The following is a 20454-nucleotide window of genomic DNA, read 5'->3' on the forward strand; positions in this document are numbered from 1 at the left end:
TGCTGGGATCACGGGCGTGCACCACCAGTCCCAGCTACGAGTGGTTATTTTTCATGCTGATGGCTCTGAGACTACTTCCAGGCTTCTCTGCTGCTGTAGAATTCAGACGGATCTCTGGCAGCGACCTGGAGCCATGCTCACATAACAAGGCCTGCCTGGGAACTCTGTCACCTACCAGAGGGCACAGAAATTTCGGGTTCAGCTACTGCAGCCGTTAAACATTCAAAGCCACAGGAGTGAAATAGGGCTGCTAATGTTCCAGGGCTCAGAGTCAGGGAGATTTTATCATTTCCATTCAAATATTAATAAAACACAGGCTCTCTGGGAAAACATCTACCTACAAGCCTTGACTTTCTTATTGTAGTCAACAACTCATTCCAAAGGAGTCTGATTTTATTGAACTCGAGAGAGATAAATTGAAAGGAGTGAATCATCTTATCAGTACAGGGCCATCTAAAATCTCCAGCTCTAGGAACAAATCTCCTTTTCTCCCTCTCTTTTGCAGAAAGCAAGCCCAAAAAAGGTGTGACCTATCCAACGGCTCTTATATATTCATCATCCAAAACTCCGGCTACCAAAGCAGGCAAGTGTTCATATATGATTTAATCCAAACCTTCTGAGTTGGTAAACACGAAATACCGTGTTTTAGGAGTTAGTGTAGAAGTTAACATGTTCACCGGTCAAGCCCCACTGACTCTGGGAATGTTTTAATGGATGGGAGAATGAAGCAGAGAGACCGATGGGACCACACAACTGTGGCTAAGGAATGACGGCTTTATGGTTTTGTTTTCGCCATCTGAAACTGTCTCTATATTTGTGTCATTTTCATTTAGAATGACTGTTGCCTTGAAATGTATCCTATTGTTACTTTAAACGATGACAGGGCATTCTGTCTGGAAATGTTCCCTGGCAAATAAAAGGAAAAAAGGTTGGATCTTAGAAATGAACGGAAGGGGGGAAACATAGCTTACGTGAGCACAGCAAGCAGCTAATGCAAGTCATCCAGACCAAAATATACCAGTCTGCGGGGTTGTACCCACCCAGCTCCCATGTGAGCCACCAGCGGGGGCACAGGTAGACCTTGGGCCAAGAAATGTTCTCTTTTCAGGTTTCTGTATTGACCCAAGGACTAGGCCACGCATTATTGTCTTGGGAGGTCCTTCGAATTCCCAGTCACAGAGAAGCTGTGAGCTGTTTGCTTTCTCGCAGGATTTGGTATTTGCTTCCTGGAGCTTGCCGGGCTAGCTGGTATACCTCAGATTGTTCTCATGAGTGTAAGGGGACTGTGATTGAAGAAGGAGCTAGCATTTATGGAGCATTTGCTATGTGCCAGGTGCTGTTCCAAGACCCTGATCATCGTAATCACCCTGACTGCCAACAACACGCACTGTCCTTAGCCCTAAGTTATTTCCCATTGCCAAACAGGTAGAAAGTAGCAGAGTGGAGAGTCAACCCCATAGTCTGGGTCCAGAAACCCCTCTCTAAACCCCTATGCTGGCTTTTCTTATGCCACTATCAATGCACACAAAGAGTGTCTGCTTTCAAGCCTTGACATACAAATAAGGGATGTTTGTTTGTTTGTTTGTTTTTGCCTTCAGCAATCTCTCTGTATCTTTAAAGACTTTTTAATGAGTGCAGTGATCTAGATGTGTGTGTTTAGTTGCCAGGACACAGCTGTCCCACACCCACAGCCACAAGTTAGCAGCGGGTGGTGGTGCCTTCCAGACGGTGTCTGAGATATCACCTGCCCTCTTGTGGTAGGGACACAGGGAAGAGCAATAGGTGATGAGGACCTCTTGAAGTGGTAGATGCCGTTTATTTCCTCTAGCCCAGTGGCCTCTGTTCGTGTAATTATTTCTGAGTACGTGAAGTGTGAGGATACGTGCAGACAGTGCTCAGTTTTCTCCTAGCCCCTTCTGTGGGACCCTCAGCCCTGGGCCCAGCAGCCCACTGGGCAGTCCCTGCACAGGGAGCCATGGGAAGTGCTGGGGCTCCCTCTGGGCCTCAGAGCACTGGGATGAGGTGCAGTTACCTTCCTCTTCCCACCCCATTCTCCTTTGGCTTCTGAGGGCTGCGGGCTGGGACCCCCCAATTGCACCCCTCCCCTTCCCAGAGATCCCTAGGACAAAGCGTCCCCATGGACGAGCAAACCTCCAACCTCAAGCACCCACCTTTTTACCCCGAGGGAGGAGAGTACTTCCAGGATCCTAGAAGACTCCACAGTCTGGCTGTGTGGATACCAGGCCTTGGGGAGACCAGCAGAAGGCAGGGGCCATCTCCCCACAGCCTCGCATAGGCCCCTGGGTTTGGCTGAATGGCTCTAGTGCGACACCTTCACCTCCCTGAGGAAGGACAAAACAGGAGGGAAGAGCAGGGTGTCTTCGCACGCTGAGCCCTTCACTCCCCAGAATGTGGCTGCTGAACACCCTTCACTAGTGCTCTCCCTTTGCCGACTAGCTGGGGCGCGGCGAGCTGGACTGCAGAGGGTATTAAAGTGGTCCCTGCGTGGGGAGCTCGGCAGCCCTTCCCCTTGTTACAGACAGCTAAGCTAGACGGAAATGGTATAGGCAGTCACAAGGGCTGGGCCCTCCAGAGAGCCAACACAAAGGTAAGAACACATTATGGAGGCCAGGCCTCAAGGTAAAGACAAAATGACCAGGCCTCAGATAAGTGGTAACACCTGATCTAATAAAGTCTAGTTAGACATCAGTCACCTCAGTGGGTAACCAAGACCCTCGGACTCATCTCTTCCTAAAAAGTTCTTTGTTCCTTCCATGTATACTTGTGACGTGACCTGCTTCCCCATTGGATCAATTTACCTAAGGGACTGGACTTATAATCTTATTGGTTGATCACAGCTGTAACCCAAGTTGTACCCACATGGTCGTGCTCTATAAAATTTCCCCTGAGAAATGGGGTCTTTGACAACCCGCTTTTGGGCCCCCTTCTGCCTCTCAGGAGCTATATCTTTCTCCTCTATAAAATATTTCCTACTCTAACCTCCATTTTTCCCTATACTTCATTCTTCCATTCTGGGGAACACAAACCCGGCGTGTCAGGCATCTAGCCGGTCAGGAGTGTCATTTAGGGGCCCTACATCATTTCTATACCACCCTCTCTCAGAAGGGGTATCAGGCCCTTCTGCTCCAGTTTTCAGCCAGAATCTGAACGGTGGGAAGAGGCCACATAGCCCCCGATGACCTTAGATACCTATCACGGCTCTGCTATGCCCCGTGGTGGTGTCAGCACCTTGCTGTCCTCCAGATAAGGAAGCTGAGCGTAGAGAGATTTACCCTGAACCGAGGGTACGGTCTTTAGTGGCCTGAAACAGGACTCAGCCACTGATTGTATCACCTTACAGAAGGTAAGGTTGTGGGGAAAGGGATTCAGGGGAAAGGAAACATTCCCAAGAGTTACCTTAGATTATAGAGTCCATCTGGTTTTCATGTCCTCCACAAGAGATCATTTCCAAAACTTCTCCACCTACCCAGCCCTGTGGCCACTCACTTGAGCCATTGCTCTCTGCCCGTGTCCCTGACACCCAGGAGGAGTGTAGGTGGGCCACAGTACCTTTTCAAAAATTTGCTGCTATGTAAATTCATCAATTACCAAAAGCCATAATTAAAATACAAACATTCCTGATGTCACTTGCCTCCTTTGCCAAAGCATCTCAACCTTCTGTGACAGTATTGCCAGGAATTTCTACTCACTCCTATGACTAGATCACTCATGACTGTCAGAGTGAGAAGAAGTACGCGCACCGTCCGTTCATTCATTCATCTCACAGAAGCCGTGCCCCGAGACCCTCCTCTGAGCCAGACCCGGGCTGAGCGATAGCCATTCAACCTAAGAAGGAGACTCGGGGTCTCACCCAGCTTCAAGATAGAGGAGCCTCTGCTTTTAAAATCACACGCCCACCATGGAGTAGGTTTTCGACAATGCAAATAAAAAATCCCAGCGAAACTGTAGAAGAGTGGTCCTCTTGTTGGTACTTTCCCTTAAATGATTAAATTCCTTTAGAAATTGGGTGCAGCAGAAGAGACAGAGATCCCTCAGGTCTCGGCGTGCTCATGAGCACGAGTAGGTCTCTCCTCGTCTCTCCCAGAATGCGAGGGAACGGGTAAACCAGGCTAGGATGACCACGCCCCGGAGCACAACGTGATTTCCACAGAAAATCGTCTCACTTGAAGAGTAGACGTCTTCTTGACCGGCTTTGTGGAGCTCGTGCTGAGAACAGACCCTGTCAGATTTAAATGCTGTTCTCCAGGCAGTTAACAGCCATGAGGCAAGCAGCTGTTTTTTGGCTCGTGCCTCCATCTACTTGGAAGTAAATAAAAACGGGTAAGTGTTGATGTGTAGAAATTCACTCTCACACACGCGCACACGCACGCACACATGAATGCACGCATGAGCACGAGTGCGCAAAGGGGACAACACATCCCTGGTATCACTGCAAGAGAAGAGAAAATAAATCTGTTTGGAGGCAGCTGAGCAGTGCCCTGAAAAGCCCCTTGCTGCCGCTGTCTGCACCTAAGGCTCTCCCTCCGGAAGAAAGTCAAGCTGAAGCTATTGCAGTAAGTGTGACCACCAGGCCACCCCCGCCCTGGCTGTCTGTCCCCACCAAGCCAGCTCACCCTCTCTTCGGAGTAAGATCGCTTTGGTAAGATCTCCCAAGACCTTGAGCCAGCTCTGCTGGGAACCACATTCAGGAACCCTGAACCCACTCAAGACTTATCTTCTATTTGATTCCCTTTTCATGAAAAAAAAGCATGGATTTTGAATCAAATACACATTAATCCCAATCTGCACCCTGATACACCTAGTGTGCACGCGGTCACAAGCTCATTTCTGGGCCTCTTGGAAAACCAGGTCCCCATTTCAAAGAGAGGAATACTTGAATCAACTTCCTGGATTGTGATCACCCTGATGAGAACAGTATATACAGGAAGGCTTCAAAGTGGCTGCTGGGAGTAGAGGCCATGCTCAACGAAAATTAAATTTCCTTTCTTCGTGTTCAGCCCTGAGGTGTGGGTTGTGTTAGTGGTGGAAAGAATCAAATCCTGGGCTAGGAACATCCTGAGGGCACAGAGGCCGAGACCGCCTCTGGGGCAGGCAGACACGGGGGGGCAGAGGGCCCCCAGAGCAGCCTCCACCCAGTGGAGAGTTTCCTCGGACCTGGCATCCACCTCTGGGTGTTGGAGTTTGTGCCTCGGAGCCCATTCTCCCTGCACCCAGCCCCTTGCAGCTTCAGACAACCACTCCTGAGATCGCATCCCCAGACCCTGCAGCTCGCAGATGCTCCTCACTTATTTGTGGGTTGTTCGGAAATTGTTTCCTGCTCTGACAGGTGAAAGAACTATCAAAATGAGTAAACCAAAACACCGTTAAGCAGCTTTGCAGAGGACGCAGGGCTATGAAGGAAGGAGGGTGTCCAGACAGTCCCAGCAGGCTGACGAGGGCCTGGCTGACAGCTGACGCTCAGTACCTCGCCGCCCTCCATCTTTCTCCCCCGGGGATTTTGCACAGCAGCTCCCTGCCCATTTTCAGTGAGTCACCTTCGCAGCCTTGATGAACCCTCACAAACATCAAAGATCACTTGGCCCCACTCGTTCAGCCAGTAAGTGATGAGACTGGAAAGGAAACAACACCAGCGCCTTGGCTGCTATGTCCTCTCTCAACTACGTTAGGCCACATCAATGATGTCCTATATCCAGTCCCGGAAGACCTAGGAGAAGACATCGCCACTCAGAACTATGTGGGAAGAGTGTCAGTTTGAGGCTCTACAGTCCTCTCATTTTCCTCAGGATAAAAAAGAAGAGGGGATTAATCCTTCCTCCTCCGGATGTTGTCAAAGTTCTACTCTCTGTGACTTTTCTCCACCTAAAATGAACCTAACTTCATCGTATACTTCCAGAGTAATCAGACCTCAAGATGACCGGCTCCTTCTCACTCCAAAGTGACAAAGGGTCACACAGGAAATAGAGACATACATGTATTTATTTAAATACTTACTGTAAATCATGAAAACTAATGCGATAGGAAAGAACATAAAATATGCCATGTTTTGGGGGTTTGTTTGTAGTTTGTTTTTTGTTTTCTGAGACAAAGTCTCACTATATACTTTGGGCTGGCCTTGAACTCACTGTGTAGCCAAGCTGAACCTTGAGCTCAAGGTAATCCTCTTGCCTCAGCCTCCCAAGAGCATTGGGATTACATTATGCCAAGCCTAATTTGGAGGGAGGGATACCAGAGCTCAAACTCAGGACCTTGTACTTTCAAGGTGGGTGTGGTGCCACTGACCTAATTGCCAGCCCCAAACTCAATCTTACTTGTATACTTTTTTTAAACAAAAAATTTTCCTCTAACCCAAGGATGTCTAGACTTGAAAAGGGTGTAAGTTTTCAGTTAACTCAAACTTATGTTCTCAATGTTTCTCTTTTTCTTTCTTAGTGACATTTTCATCTATTTTTAATTTTAAAAATACAATTTATAATGACATTAAATATATCAAATACATAGAAATAATCTTTTTTGGCTTTCACTCTAAAATCAGGAACAAGACAAGGATGTCCACTGTCACCACTCTTGTTCGGTATAGTTTTGGAAACATGAGCCACAGCAATCAGACAAGAGACAGAAATAAAAGGAATAAGGATAGGAAAGGAAGAAGTCATCACTATTTGCAGATGGCATGATACTCTACATAGAAGACCCCAAAAACTCCACCAAAAGACTTCTAGATTTAATAACCAAATTCAGTAGCATAGCTGGATACAAAGTCAACACTAAAAAGTCAATAGCCTTGCTGTACAGAAGTAACAGACTCACTGAGACAGAAATTAGAGGAAGAATCCCTTTCACAGTGTCATGAAAAAAAATGAAATACCTAGGGATCAATCTAATGAAGGAAGTAAAAGACCTCTACATTGAAAACTATACCACTTTGGAAAAGGAGATTGAAGAGGACATCAGAAAATGGAAAGATACCTCTTGCTCTTGGATAGGCAGAATCCTATCCAATATAGTGAAAATACAGATTCAATGCAACCTCAATCAAAATCCCAACAGAGAATTAGAAAAAACAATTCTAAAATTCATTTGGAACCAGAAGAGACCCAGAATAGCAAAGGCAATTCTGGGTAACAAAACAGAAGGTATCACAATCCCTGACTTTGAATTATACTGCAAAGCTGTGGTGATAAAAACAGCATGGTAGTGGCAAAAGAACAGACCTGAGGATCAATGAAACAGACCAGAGGATGCAGAAACAACTGCAGACATACTCAGCCACCTTATCTTTGACAAAGGAGCCAAACACCCTTACTGGAGGAAAGATAGCCTCTTTAATAATTGGCCCTGCCAAAACTGGCTTCACACGCTGAAGATTGCAACTAGACCCATACCTTTCACCATGCACGAACCTAAAATTGAAATGGATCAAAGATCTAAATATTAAAACAGAAACACTAACTCTGCTGGAAGACAGAATAGGTAGAATGCTTGAGAACATAGAAGTAGGCAAAGACTTTATGAACAAAACTCAGACCGCACGAGAAATACTACAAAGAATCAACAACTGGTATCTCATCATAATAAAAAGCTTTGGGGGCTGGGGATTTAGCTCAGTGATGCTATTGCCTGCCTCACAAGTGCAAGGTCCAGAGTTGGATCCTCCGTTACCACACTCCCCAGGGGGGGAAAAAAAGCTTTTGCACAGCAAGACAAACCACCAACAGAGTGAAGAGACAACCCAAAGTGGGAAAAAAATGTTACAAGCTATTCAGATAAAGGACTGTTATCTAGAATATATATAGAACTCAAAAAAATAAGACCCGCCCCATATTTAACCCAATGGAAAAATTGGCATCCGAAATAAAAAGACACTTTCTGGATAAAGAATTAGAAATAGCAAATAAATATATGAAAAAAAAGTCTGGTCATTAGAGATACGCAAATTAAAGCAACGCTGAGATCTCATCTCACTCCAGAAAAAAATGGCTGCTATCAAGAAATCAACCAATAGGGCCGGGGACTTAGCTCTGCTTCTGCTGCCTGCCTCAAAAGTGCAAGGTCCCGAGTTCGATTCCTAGTACCCAAAATGAAAGAGAGAGAGAGAGGAAGGAAGGAAGGAAGGAATTAAGGAAGGAAGGAAGGAAGGAAGGAAGAAAGGAAAGAAAGAAGAAATTAACCAATAGCAAATGCTAGAAGGGCTAAGCGGGGAAAGGAACCCTTCACTGCTTGTGGGAGTGTAGACTGATTTCCACAGCAAAAATCAGTGTGGATATTTCTCAAAAAACTAAAGCTACAGGTTCCCCTTGACTCAGTTATTCTTTTTCTTTTTGTTTGGTATCTTCCCAAAAGAATTAAAAGCATCATACCACAGCATGATATGCACACCCATGTTCATAGCAGCACAGTTTGTAATAGCTAAATCTTGGAAACAGCCCAAATGCCCATCTACTGACAACTGGATAAAGAAGATGTGGGTTTTGTTTTACACAGTGGAGTACTATGCTGCCATAAAGAAGGATGTGCTTCAGACATTTATAGCTAAAAGGATGGACCTTGACACCATATTCTTAAGTGAAATAAATTGGACCATATGTTTACATACCACATTGTTTCTCTGGTGTGAGAAACTGGATATGGAAATAAGGACTGAGATGTATGATGGGTGTTGGGAAATGGGAAGGGCTACAAGGGAGGAGGAAAGGAAGGGACAAGAAAAAAGTGAAAATAGAAGGAAACATTGAAGCAAAACTTTTGTACATAGGGAGGGGAGGGAGCTGGGGGATGGGATAAGACAAAATGAAATTTATGAATAATAACTTACAAAATCAAATCCTTCCCATCACTCTGACCCTCAGACATTGCTGCTAACCTGGTTTCTGGCTTCTCTGGTTTACCCTATGCCTTAGTTATTTTTCTCATTTCTGGGACAAAGCACCCGACACCCAAAGTTAAAGAAGAAAAGATTTATTTCAGCTCACGGACTGTAGAGGTTTCAGTCCAAGGCAGGGTTGGCGACAGAGGGGCATCACAGAGGAAAAACAGTTCATGGCAGGCAGAAGACACCAAAAGCGAGCAAGAGGCCACTGGTAGTAGTAGCTTCTTTCTGTCCCTTTATATTCTACCTAGGTTCCCTTCCCTCAGGAGTAGCACTCATACCCAAAACTGTGCCAAACCAATCAGAGGACTAGTTCAGGAATCTCACAGCCTTAGTCCCAGCCTCACAGTGCTCTAGACCCAGCCACCTCTGACCACATGAGGCTTTGGGGGGACTTCTAAACACAAGCCATAACATCCTACATTCGACACCCATGGAAAACACTGCTGTCTCCCAGTGGTGAGGGAGGCACAGCACGATGATAAACATCATCAGAGTATGATGGATTTGATCTCTAACTGCAAGAACAGCTCCCAGCAATGAGGTATGAACAACCTTTTGTGTGCAAAGGAAGCCAGTCTCAGAAAGCTGTAGTGAAAAGCCTGGTGAAGGTGGCACTAGGGGTCCAGGCTGGCCTGGCTGTTGTTCTCAAGTCAGAATTCCAAGGCACACTTCAGATTTGGTGAATCTGAATTTCTGTGAGCAGAGCCCTGGAGTGTCCCGTCTGGAAGTCAGTTCTCAACTGTGAAGGCCAGCAGGCACAAGCAGCCTTGCAAGTCCAGAGAGATGGTCTTGTTGGTTGCATTTAGCATGTATGCAGGCTTCTCTATCCTGAGTGTGTAACACAGTGCCCAACTCTGGAGACCTGAGCACTAACTAGCAAATGAATATTAGAAAACTGACAAGACTGGAGTAGTCAGAAGCCTTGAAAGTAGCCAATGGCGTGAGAAAAAGATAATTCAGATCTCCAATATGTGATAAGTTCAGGGTGGCAAAAATGTCCACTAATGTTTGCTTATAGGAATTTGTTTTTAGTATATTATGGCTTAATATTTTGCAGACAAGATGTACTCTCAGCTTATTTATAGATTTCTCTCCATGTTAATAATTATATCCTATTTTCTAAAATATGCAAGTGATTCTGTTGAATGCCTTTTCCCTAGATGAAATAGGTTGAGTGTGGTCCTGCTTCTCACTAAAGCGAAACTAATGCCTGGTAGCACTGACCGTAGGGTGATGCTCCAGACCACTCTGAAAGAATAGACACTTCCCTAGGATCCACTATGAAAACTGGGATGAAGACAGGCGAACCTCTGAGGCTGTCACCAGCCCATTAGCGCTTGGTCTGACACGGTCTGTGGGCAGACTGAAAGGGACCTGCGTGCCCCCACACTGGCTGGTTCCTGCAGGAGCAGCCCAAATGGCTGGATCCCAACCCAATTCCAGGCTGCTCTTTGCTGACCTGCCCTCCCAAGTCAGTGCTGTGATTTCTGCAGACAGGGAGTGTCAAGGCAGGGAGATGAGCAGGTGCCGAGGCTGGGCAGGGCCTCTAACCACCCCACAGGTGTCTTTTCATAGGACTGTCACTCTGACTGCTTTCCCCAGACACCAGATGGTTCCTATGAAGAGACAGGAAGTACTTCCTGTCTCAGATGCTGTACCCTTGGCCTGCTGTTCTGTGGATCAAAGGGGGCATCAACCCTCCACAAAGTCAAGGCTAGAGCAGGAATGCTGTGTTCGGTTCAAAATTACGCTCCCCCCACCAAGATCCTCACATCCAAATCACTAAAAGCTTCCCTAATTTGAAAGGGAGGAGAGGCACTGCTAAATGTTACTAAGGATTTTTAAATGGGGAAGTGTTTCTTGGATCATCTGCGTGGGCCATGAATGCAACCCCATGTATTCCTATAAACGGGAGGCAGAGAGAGATCATTTCGTACGCCATAGAGGATAAGATCGTGTGAAGATGGGGCAGAGAAATAACGAGGATGCTCAAGGAATGCCTGCAGCCTGGTGAGGCAAGACTCCCACTCTGGCCCTCAGACCCTCCAGCTCAGCATTGCTTTTGCCATGAGTTTTCCCCAGTGATACTGAACTTGGAGGTGCTGTTCACCGTGGGGGACATCGGACAGTCATAGCCATTAATCCCCTTGCCCCGTAGCTTCAGAGATACACTCGGGCCACCAGAACACTAACAAATGGAGATTTGCTTTGCACGGGGACAACTAACGTAGTGTTTAAGATTCTGGAAGCAATCCAAATCCTCACAGGTGATGAAGGAGCAGAATTGCAAAGGAGAAATCGAGATAATCCCGACCATCTCATTAGTTCCATCGCCCGGTTTTAGAGACAGGAAACTGGGAGCTGAAGAAGTCCGATAACTGTCACGAACCAGCCTGACCTAGAACAGCTAAAATGCATTCTCTAAGCATAAGTCATAGGGAAAGCCCCTCCCAATACCTTCTATCCATAGGCGATGCTAACTGAAACAGGAAAGAATAGAAGTAGGTACACGAACTGTTACTCAGGGTGCCTGGAAAATTAATTTGCAACTAATCATATTCTGCTTTGTCTGTGCCGCTGTAGTGCCGAGTTGTCATTTAAACATTGTTGTCATTTAATCTTTGGTTTATTGATTGGCTTATCCCCCTAAGGGGTGTACATTTCTCTAAGCAGGAATCAGGCTGTTTGTCTAGCTCTCCACCCGCTCACCAACCCACAGCAGCTACACTGGTCCCTATTCACAGCTAGTGTCCAGTAAATATTTATTTGATCGCTGGTCCTCTCAACAGCATACAGGCTATTTCGTAGCCCTAGCGTAATTCCATTTTTCTTCCAGATGAGACCTCCAAAGCCTATCAAAGGCCATCTGTTCCAGGGACAACTGCACAGCCAATGGCCCTGATGCAGGTCTTGGCTACCCTGGAAGCTGAGGCCACCCACACTGCCTTGCCAAAGCCATCTCTACTGGTGGCCTCTACCAGACCACTGCCCATGGGCCACAGGAGCTGGGAGACGGGTGAGTAGCAGGCCACGTGTTGTTGTGTGCTACAAGAGTGGGTCGTGAGGACTTGAACGTAGCAGCTCTGTGTGAACATGAGTTCAAGGTGCCCAGCCCCCACCTCGAGCTGGCTGAGTGGGAGCATCTGAGACTTGCAGCAGAGGCGTTAGGGGTGTGTTCTTGCAGATTCCAAATAAGTCAGCTGGAACTGAATTTTGAAGATGCGATGCTTTGTCAAACTTTCCCATTGCAAACTCTCCATTTCTCCAAAAGTTCGACTAAAAGGGTAGGAGGTTTTCATGAAACCATAGTTGGATGAGCAGGCTGTTTCTTGTTGGTTGGTTTGCCTGTCTTCGTTTAAGTAACAAGTGGTATATAATTGGAAGTCCTCCAATATTAGAAACACCACCAAAAGAATTCCTTCAGGAAAAGTCAAATGGTTGAAATTTTTGTTCCTTTCTTGATTGCTTTTTGTCAGACCACGTATATTCATTTCTTAAATGGCTTTCTCCAAGTCTAGTTGATGAGGTTAATATGTGCACTACATCAAGTAAAGCCTTAATCCAATCTTGGGTTTCTGCATGGGCTTCTATCTATAGCATCTGGGGCTAATAAGCACCTATCGCATTTCAAAGTCTTCTAGCAAGAGGAGATGGGACATTCCGGTCAGAATGCCACTCCTGTCAGAGAATTATTTTCTAAATATTTACTTCCTTTTTCATCCAGGAGGACGCTCCTAGGACTTATTTTCGGCCTCTCCTCCAGCTTCCAGTCATGACTTCCGTGTAGCGCGGCCCTTCCCCCTTCCCTGGCAGAGCCCAGCTCTCTGTCTGTCCATCTTTTTATTTAACACAGAGAAATCGGCACATTCAATGCGCTGGAAACTTTTCTACACAACTTACAGATATCAGCCTATAGGTCAGCCCTTTGCAACAACCCTGCAAAGTGGAAATACTACTTCTGATTTGAATAACCCATTATACTGATGAGGAAAGCAAGGAATAGGGAAGGGAGGAAGGAGAACACTTGTCCCAGGTCCCACAGCGGGGAATCAGCAGAAGAGGAATTCACTCCGGCCTGGGTCACCCCTATCATCAATAAACACGCCTGGCCCAGGAAAAACATAATCTTGACACACGTGGGGTGGCAAGATTAGAGGACGCTAGACCTCCTCAACTTCTCCTGTAATTAATAACAAAGGATGCGAGGGAGGTAGCTCTCGCTTATAATTCCAGAACTCTGGGAAGCTGAGGCAGTGGGGTCACAAGTTTAAGACCAGCCTGGGCAACTTAGTGACTTAACAAAACCCTGTCTCGAATTTTAAAATAGTAATAATAAAATAAAAAGGGTTGGAAATGTATCTCACTGCAAAGGCCCGAGTCCAATGTCCAATACCGCAAAATAATAACAATAATAATAATAATAATAATAAGAGTAAATATCAGAGTTACACAGGCCATACAATCCATGGCCAGGCACATTGCATGCATTATTTTAACCTTCTCAACACATCTATGAAATACACATCATACTTTGGTGTTGTTATGGGGTGCTTTATATTCTGACATGAAAATCTTCTCCCCATATTCATCCCTAGTTTGACGCCCAGTGTGCAAGCTAGAACTTGTCAATGTCCACCGCCTCACGACTAGCTACCCTTCCAGAAAAAACAATTTTTGGTTCTCATCATCTTTGGTATACCTTGGGCCTCCCAGAGCCAACTACTGATGAGTATCAAGATACCACCGCAGGAATGGATCTTATTCTATTTAGCAAGTGACTCATGGAAAGGGTTGTGATATAAACTTTCCAAATCAGAATATCATAAAAATATTTTTTGAGACTTTGAAATACATCAGACACTTCCCTCCCCAACCATCCTATTCCTTTTTACCTCAGGCTAATTTTAACACAGGCACACAATACTAGATGGCAAAAGAGAAATGGTTAGAAAGGATGCTGAGAGCCAAGACCGATGGGTCCCAGAGCCAGAAGTTTCCTTTTTCACATTTCAGGCCCTTGGCTTCAGATCTCTTCATTCTTTCAAATATGCTTGAGCATCTGAATAAGTCGTTGTTGCTCCTGTTGTCCCCTCAAAAGACATCAAGCCTTACATAGTAGCACTTCTAATTAAATACATGGAATATTTATTTAGCTACACTGGGAGCATGGAAATCCTGTTACAAGCTGGGCTGTGCTTGTGGAAAACCTCAAAAAACCTGAAGTAGTGGCTCCTAGTCTGGCCTCTGCCATCTTTCCTGGCTTGGGGTCAAGGGCTTTGGGCCACAGCCTCCTGGACTGTCGGCATTCCCTGCCCTTCCTGTCCCAGCCCACTTTCATGCTGACACACCATGCAGTGTGGCCAGACCGCTTGAGACAGGAGTCAGATATGCATGGGAGCGAGAGCTAAAACTTGTAGTCTACTCAAAGAATGGAAGAAAGAGATAAATGGATGTTCCCATGTCTATGTTCTTTTGCAGTGACACCTGTCACACTCCATACAATCCACCAATTTAAAGCGTGAAACTCAAAGGCTTTTAGTATGCTAGTACTTATGTGACCATCCCCACAATCGATTCTAAGACATTTTATCACCCCCAAAAGAAACCTCATATCTATGAACCATCCCCCACCCTTCCCCTAATCCGCTCCATTCAGCCTTAGGTGACCGCCAATCTACTTTTATGAATGCCTCTCTTAATGTAATTTTTTTGTGTGTGGTATTTTAGTCCAACCAAGTGAAGTAATGTTTAGTATTTAAATAACTCTTTCCTTTCTTCAAACAAGCTGAAAATATTCTGCCAATAGTAAAAGAGCAGCTCTCTTATACTGCTGATAGACAAGTGAGTTGCTGTTATTTATTAAGGAAAGATTTTTTTTTTCCCCCTCCATATCTGTGACTGTGGTCAAAAGATTCTACAAGCAGTTGTAGATGGGGTGGTCAAGCAAGTCCTGAGTCACGTATTCATTCAAGAAACATTCATCAAACGCCTACTGTGGGTGGGGCAGTGTTCTAGGACCTTGGGCTTCCTCGGTGGACACATCCCACCGTGCTACCTGCAGCAGGTTACTTGGGCTTGGGACCCCTGATGAGAGCCGGGATGGAAGAGGAGGTACCCATATCTAAGGTCTGTGAGTCATCTTGTCCCGACGATGAGGTCAAAAGCTGCCTTTCAGAAAGGACATAAACACTTAGAAGGAAACTAATGGAGAGAATAAACTTCAAAACAGGAGACGGGGTCTTCAGCATCTCATGGGGAGAAGTGGAGGCAGATGGAAGGACGCTAAGGAAAGCGATTTGAATAATCATGACCACCTCACTGATGCATGAATATGCAAACTAAAGACGGAAAGGACCGAGCAAGGCTGGGAGTAAAGGAACCAAGACAGGACAACAGAAGCTTCTCAAGGGAAAGGGGTAAGGCTGTTCTTCATGGCAGAGGCCAGGGTGGCACTGGGCTCCAGGACCCAAGCTGCCACAGAGCTGTGTCCCGCATCCAGGAGCATTTTAGACAGGCAAACCTACAGCTAGGCATAGGGAGAGTCCTGAGAAATGCAGAAAATCCCTCCGGGTCCATCTTCGGGGTTACCTGAGTATACCAGAGGCCTAGAAGGGAGTGTGGCTGCACTTAGCGTGGTTTCCGAAAGATTCGTTTCAAGAAGTACCTGGTCGCTTCAGCTGTTCTGGCTTTGAATGTGCATCACAGATAAGAGACAGGAAGGAATATCGCCGCCTAGTGGTAAGGAAAGGCAATGGCATGACCATCATCTTCACCTAGGAGAGAAGAAACCATGCAACTTGGGACAAGAGACCACTATCTGCCACTGCCCAACCCTTCCACGTGCTAGCTACCGTCTCACCAACATGTCTTGCACCTGTGAAATTTTATCTTTCTTTAGGTGTCTGCAGAAAGGTTTTCTTAGGGGCTAGGGATTTAGCTCAGTGGCACCATGCCTGCCCCGCAAGCACGAGGTTTTCTTAAAATCCAGTCTGACAAGAGTAAGAACAAGACAAGCACTCCACATGAAACATGGGGAAAAGCCATAGTCAGGCAAGCTACAGGGGAACTACAAGTGGCCGATAAATATACTGTTTAAAACATGTCCGACATCACCAGGAATCAAATAAGTGCAAATTAAACAACAAAATTTCATTTTCCCCCAATTACACTGCAAAGTGATAACACAGTCTGGGCAAGAGTCTGGTGAATTAAACAATTCACACATTCCAAAATATATTCTAAAGTAATTATTAGCCCAGGGTGAAAAGGAGCTTAGACACAGTTGTTCAGACAGAAAAATTAATGGAGATGCTTTATCTGCCAATTGTGAGAATAGTTAACGTGGCCATTGAACTGTTAAACTGATGTAGCCGGGCACCTAGTGACATGACCAGAGTCCCCTGGGGCAAACTGTCCAGTCAAATCAGTGGCCCATGCGGTGTGACTGAAACATGGCAAATGTTTAAATTTTTTAAAAATTGTTACAGCAAAATGTTACACACTGTCATTAATCCTCCTCCAAATATGACTCTCACTCTGAACATACTTATCTCATCATGCTTGGCACTTTCGCAAGTCCTCTTTCGTGAATATCTTTAGTTGCACTCTTCTGGCTGCCTCGAGGTCGTGAGTCAATGCCAAACATTCACGTTTCACGGTCGTTCTGACTTTGGGAAAGACTTAGCGGTTCCAAAATAGCAGATGCAGTGAACAAGGCGAATGAAGACACACCGTAATGTCTCCAGGAGCCTGCCTTCCTTGGTCTGGATTCTGCATTCATTGCTTTTTTGATCCTTTACACCTTGTAAAGATATTAATGCAAGAGGACTTGAGAACGGCTTCCAAAGGTCGCAGGAATGTTGGGATAAGTGTGCTCAACTCAAGAGTGTTGGGAGGTAAGGGTACCGTATCTTTTACCATAATTGTTTTTTGTAAATATGCACTGTATACTTCCATCACACCTAGAACAAAACAGCACGGGGCCCAGTGTTGTCCTTATAATTGTGTGCTGTCCATGAAAATGTGCTTGGAAAAAGGGCTGTAATGCTGCATACGAAAACTGGGTACAGGATAAAGGAAGATTTCCTACTATGCATAGTATATAATTGTTTTACACTGAGCCTTATTATCTTTTTAATTAGAAAGGAAAGCCACTTTGCGTTTATATCAAATAACCAGAACAAAGACAAAAGGAGGCAAAACAGACTCCTTTTTAAAGATAAATTTACATTTTCCTGTGACTTATCTCTTCCCTTGTATGAAACCTGGTTCTTACCCTCAGTTGGTCCTCACGTAGTCCTCTTTTCCCCAAAAGGGTCTTTGCATTTCTTTTTACAAAACCTTTCGTTTTCCTCCTCTCTCTTAAAAATCCTGCTTCAGAAAATATTCCTCCAATAAATAATGAACGCAGAAATATATTTCATTTTTTCACAGAGTAATTAAGGATAATCCATTGTATTCCTCTAAAAAGGACTGAAAGCTAATGCTGTTTGCATCAATACTGTGTTAAAATGGTTTAGGCAAAATGCTAAATGCTCAGTGACATTTCTATGGAAGGGTTACTTGAACCTCCCCACAAGTGGCCCAGTGGAGAAGAATTATTTTAAGAATAATGAAGTGTAAAAAATATATAGCACTTTAGTAAAAGAAACTCACTCTGACAATTGTGAAATACAAGGGTTATTACCACCTGGAATTTCCAGTCAGTATTTTGAGTCGAACTCATTACTTCTTTTTTTCCATTTCAATGCCTCCCACAGGGTGGGTTCAGACCACCCCGGGACAAAACCTTACCTTGCTTCTGACCTTAGTAAAGTCTTGCCAGGTTGGCTCATGGAAAGAATGAAAGCAGTTAGATTAACATTCATGCTTTGACCAGTCCAATGTGATTGCAGATCTCTGGTCCACTGCCGCCTACACAGGCAGCCTAAACAGTCCCAGTGCCAGTCCAGGTAAGACCCTCAGCCGTCCTCACTGCTTCTTTCTCAGGGGTCCTTGTTTCCTAAATCCTTGCCATTTATTTAGAGTTAGACAGAGCACTAAACCAGTTGCACCAACAAAAAATCCTGCTCCAGATCTCAGGCTTTTAAGAAAAGTAAGACAGTTGTTAAATAAGCAAGGCCCATACCCAGTCTCTGCTCCCATGAGGCAATTTTGTGCAGCTTTTGATGGAAATTCCTGAATCTTTTAAAGCTGAAAAGGGAGACTCTCTGGGGTTTCTTTTGAGAACTTGGTTAAAAAGGTGAGGAAAATTGTATCACCTCGCAGGAGGGGACGGAGCAGACTGTGCTTGGGTGTTCTATAGCTCGGGGGTAGAAGCACATTCTCTCTTCTCCAGGAATTCACCTCTGAATTGTGACTTCGGCTCAGCTCTCTTCACTTGTGTGCGCCTCCTTCATGACTAAGAGCTGGGGACCCAGTGAATCCTCTTCCAGACACTGTTGATGCCTGCAGAGATTAGAAAGGGGAGTCAGGCCGGGTGTGTTGTTTTCCACAAACTCTGCTATTTGAGCAGGCTGGCTGCATGGGAAGGCGCGGGACAAGGCCAGAGATGAGGCCTGCAGTGGAGAGGTGTTCAGGTTTTTCTCCTGTTGGGGAGGGCACCCCTCTGCCTGCCCCATGGTAGGAGATTCTAGAAAGCACAGGCTCTTTCGTTTCTATATGGATGGGATTGGAGGAGGGCGCGCCGTGGATCCCCCAGCCGTTACCCTGAGCAGTTTCCCTGTGCTTCACAAAATCACCCTTGCCAATGTATACGCTACTGTCCGGGCCAGAAGGACTTAGGAATCAGAACACCGGCCTGAGCAAGGACCCCAAGAGGGCCACAGGTCTAAAAGGCCCCCCGGGCTGTTCAGAAGGCCACACCTTGAGGCACTGTCACTTCTGGTTCCTTTGGCCATGACTGCTGCCGCCTCTGCGACCCCTAAAAGCAGAGCCAACTACAGAAAGCTCACCTGATTTCCAAGAAGATCAGGACTAGGGTCACCTTCAGGGCACAGAATAAGGCAAGAGAGTTGGTTTCAGTTGTGTATAAATCAGCAGGCCCTGTGTGACCCTTCAAACATCCAAAGGCAAAATTCATCCAGCGGGGCCTTCCAGGAACCCTGGGGAGCAGATGTGAGCCCTTCCCAGGCGGCCAGTCTTTGTCCCCAGTGCGCCGGAGATGTTCCCCATCTGAGCAGCTCCTGCCTCATCTCCTCTGACCTCTGGGATTGAGCACAAACACCTGAGCACACCGTGCAAGTCAGACACAGCCTGGGGAGTGAGTGGCCACAGGCCATCTCCCACGTCCCACTGTCTGACCACCTCAAGGTCGCCTGAGGGCTGGATCTGCCCGAGGCGGTTGGTTCCGCTCCCTTTCACTTGACTTTATTGTCCTGAGCTCCATGAGTCTCTGTGCTTCCCCAGTCTCCTCCATGCTGCCGAGAGTTGCCCTCGGTCTCGCTGACCTACGCAGAGCTTCCTCTTGCCTTCCACGTCCTAACCATTTCTGCTGTTCCTCTCTTCATCCCAGCAGCTTTGCTCCCAGCTTCGGAAACCTTCCCTTGCCCTCTCAACGTGTCCTCGCCTTAGAAGACTCTACTAGGCCAGAGGTGCTCAGACTCAACCGGTCACCAGCCCTGGTCAGGACCCTGGGGGGTGGGGGCGAGGTTGTCGTGCAGCCCTCTGAGCAGAGGCAGGGCAGATCCCTGGGGTCCTTGGATGTTCTTCAACCTGCTTTCACCGTGGACAGCAAACTGCCCGGAGCAGAACACAGCATTGTGTGCTGGGAAATCGCTGTCTCACCGAATCAGCCCAGGTTACATCTGGGGGACGCTCCTGCCTCACCTCTGGCTTATCTCACGCCACACTTGCAATTACTAAACCTCCAGGATTGTTTCTCTTGGACTTTTCCAGGAGCAGGTCACCCCCAGCCTTCTCTAGGTACAGCTGGGTTTGTGACCCGAGTTGGACCATCACACAGGTTCTCCCCTCGTCTGTGGTACTCGTTCTGAATCTTAATTCTGTCGCTGAATGTGCCATCCCTCCGATCTTTGTGTCATCTGCAAAAACTGGCACCTGCATCCACTCCAGTCGCTGACAAAGATACAGGCACATGTCATGGGGCTGGGTCCTGTAAGCCCCACCCGCCTCTCCTGAGTTAGGTCAGGCCAGGAACAGACACAGGCAGCTACACGCGGTCTGACGATGCTCAGTATTTCCTCCCCTCCTCTGCAGGACACAGACTTACAGCCCACAGTGACTCCTGCGACGCCCACCCACTGTGCCTTCTACCCACACACATAACGTCACATAGCCCTGATGTAAGCAGCCATTCTCATTACAGGAAAACTTGTTTAATTAAAAAAAATATTTTTCATCATATGTCTTAGAACTACAAAGACGAATAAAGTTTTTCCAAATTCTAGAATTCTGCTGCGGGAGTTTTTGCTTCACAGGCCCCAGTTCTCCCTCTGTTAGCAAATTCCTCTCTGCCTCCTATCGGTGCCAACCTCCCCGGGCCAACCCCTATCTTCCTATAAGGTCCCTTGGAATTGGGACAGGAGGGCCTGCTGTAGTCCCAG

The 20454-nt window shown here is 46.4% G+C and overlaps 1 protein-coding gene across 2 annotated transcripts in view; it reads left to right on the plus strand.

Annotated features, from left to right (window-relative positions):
• Positions 1-20454, plus strand: part of Vit (vitrin) — a 110901-nt gene that overhangs the window by 60091 nt on the left and 30356 nt on the right. For both annotated transcript variants that reach the window (XM_010611399.2, XM_033763519.1), the window contains exons 6-7: positions 506-583; positions 11727-11906. In XM_010611399.2, the coding sequence (XP_010609701.1) occupies positions 506-583; positions 11727-11906 (258 nt within the window). The remainder of the gene's footprint in view (positions 1-505; positions 584-11726; positions 11907-20454) is intronic.

Source organism: Fukomys damarensis, unplaced genomic scaffold, assembly GCF_012274545.1.
Source record: "Fukomys damarensis isolate Sample0158 unplaced genomic scaffold, DMR_v1.0_HiC HiC_scaffold_2, whole genome shotgun sequence".
In the NCBI taxonomy this organism is placed as follows: domain Eukaryota; kingdom Metazoa; phylum Chordata; class Mammalia; order Rodentia; family Bathyergidae; genus Fukomys; species Fukomys damarensis.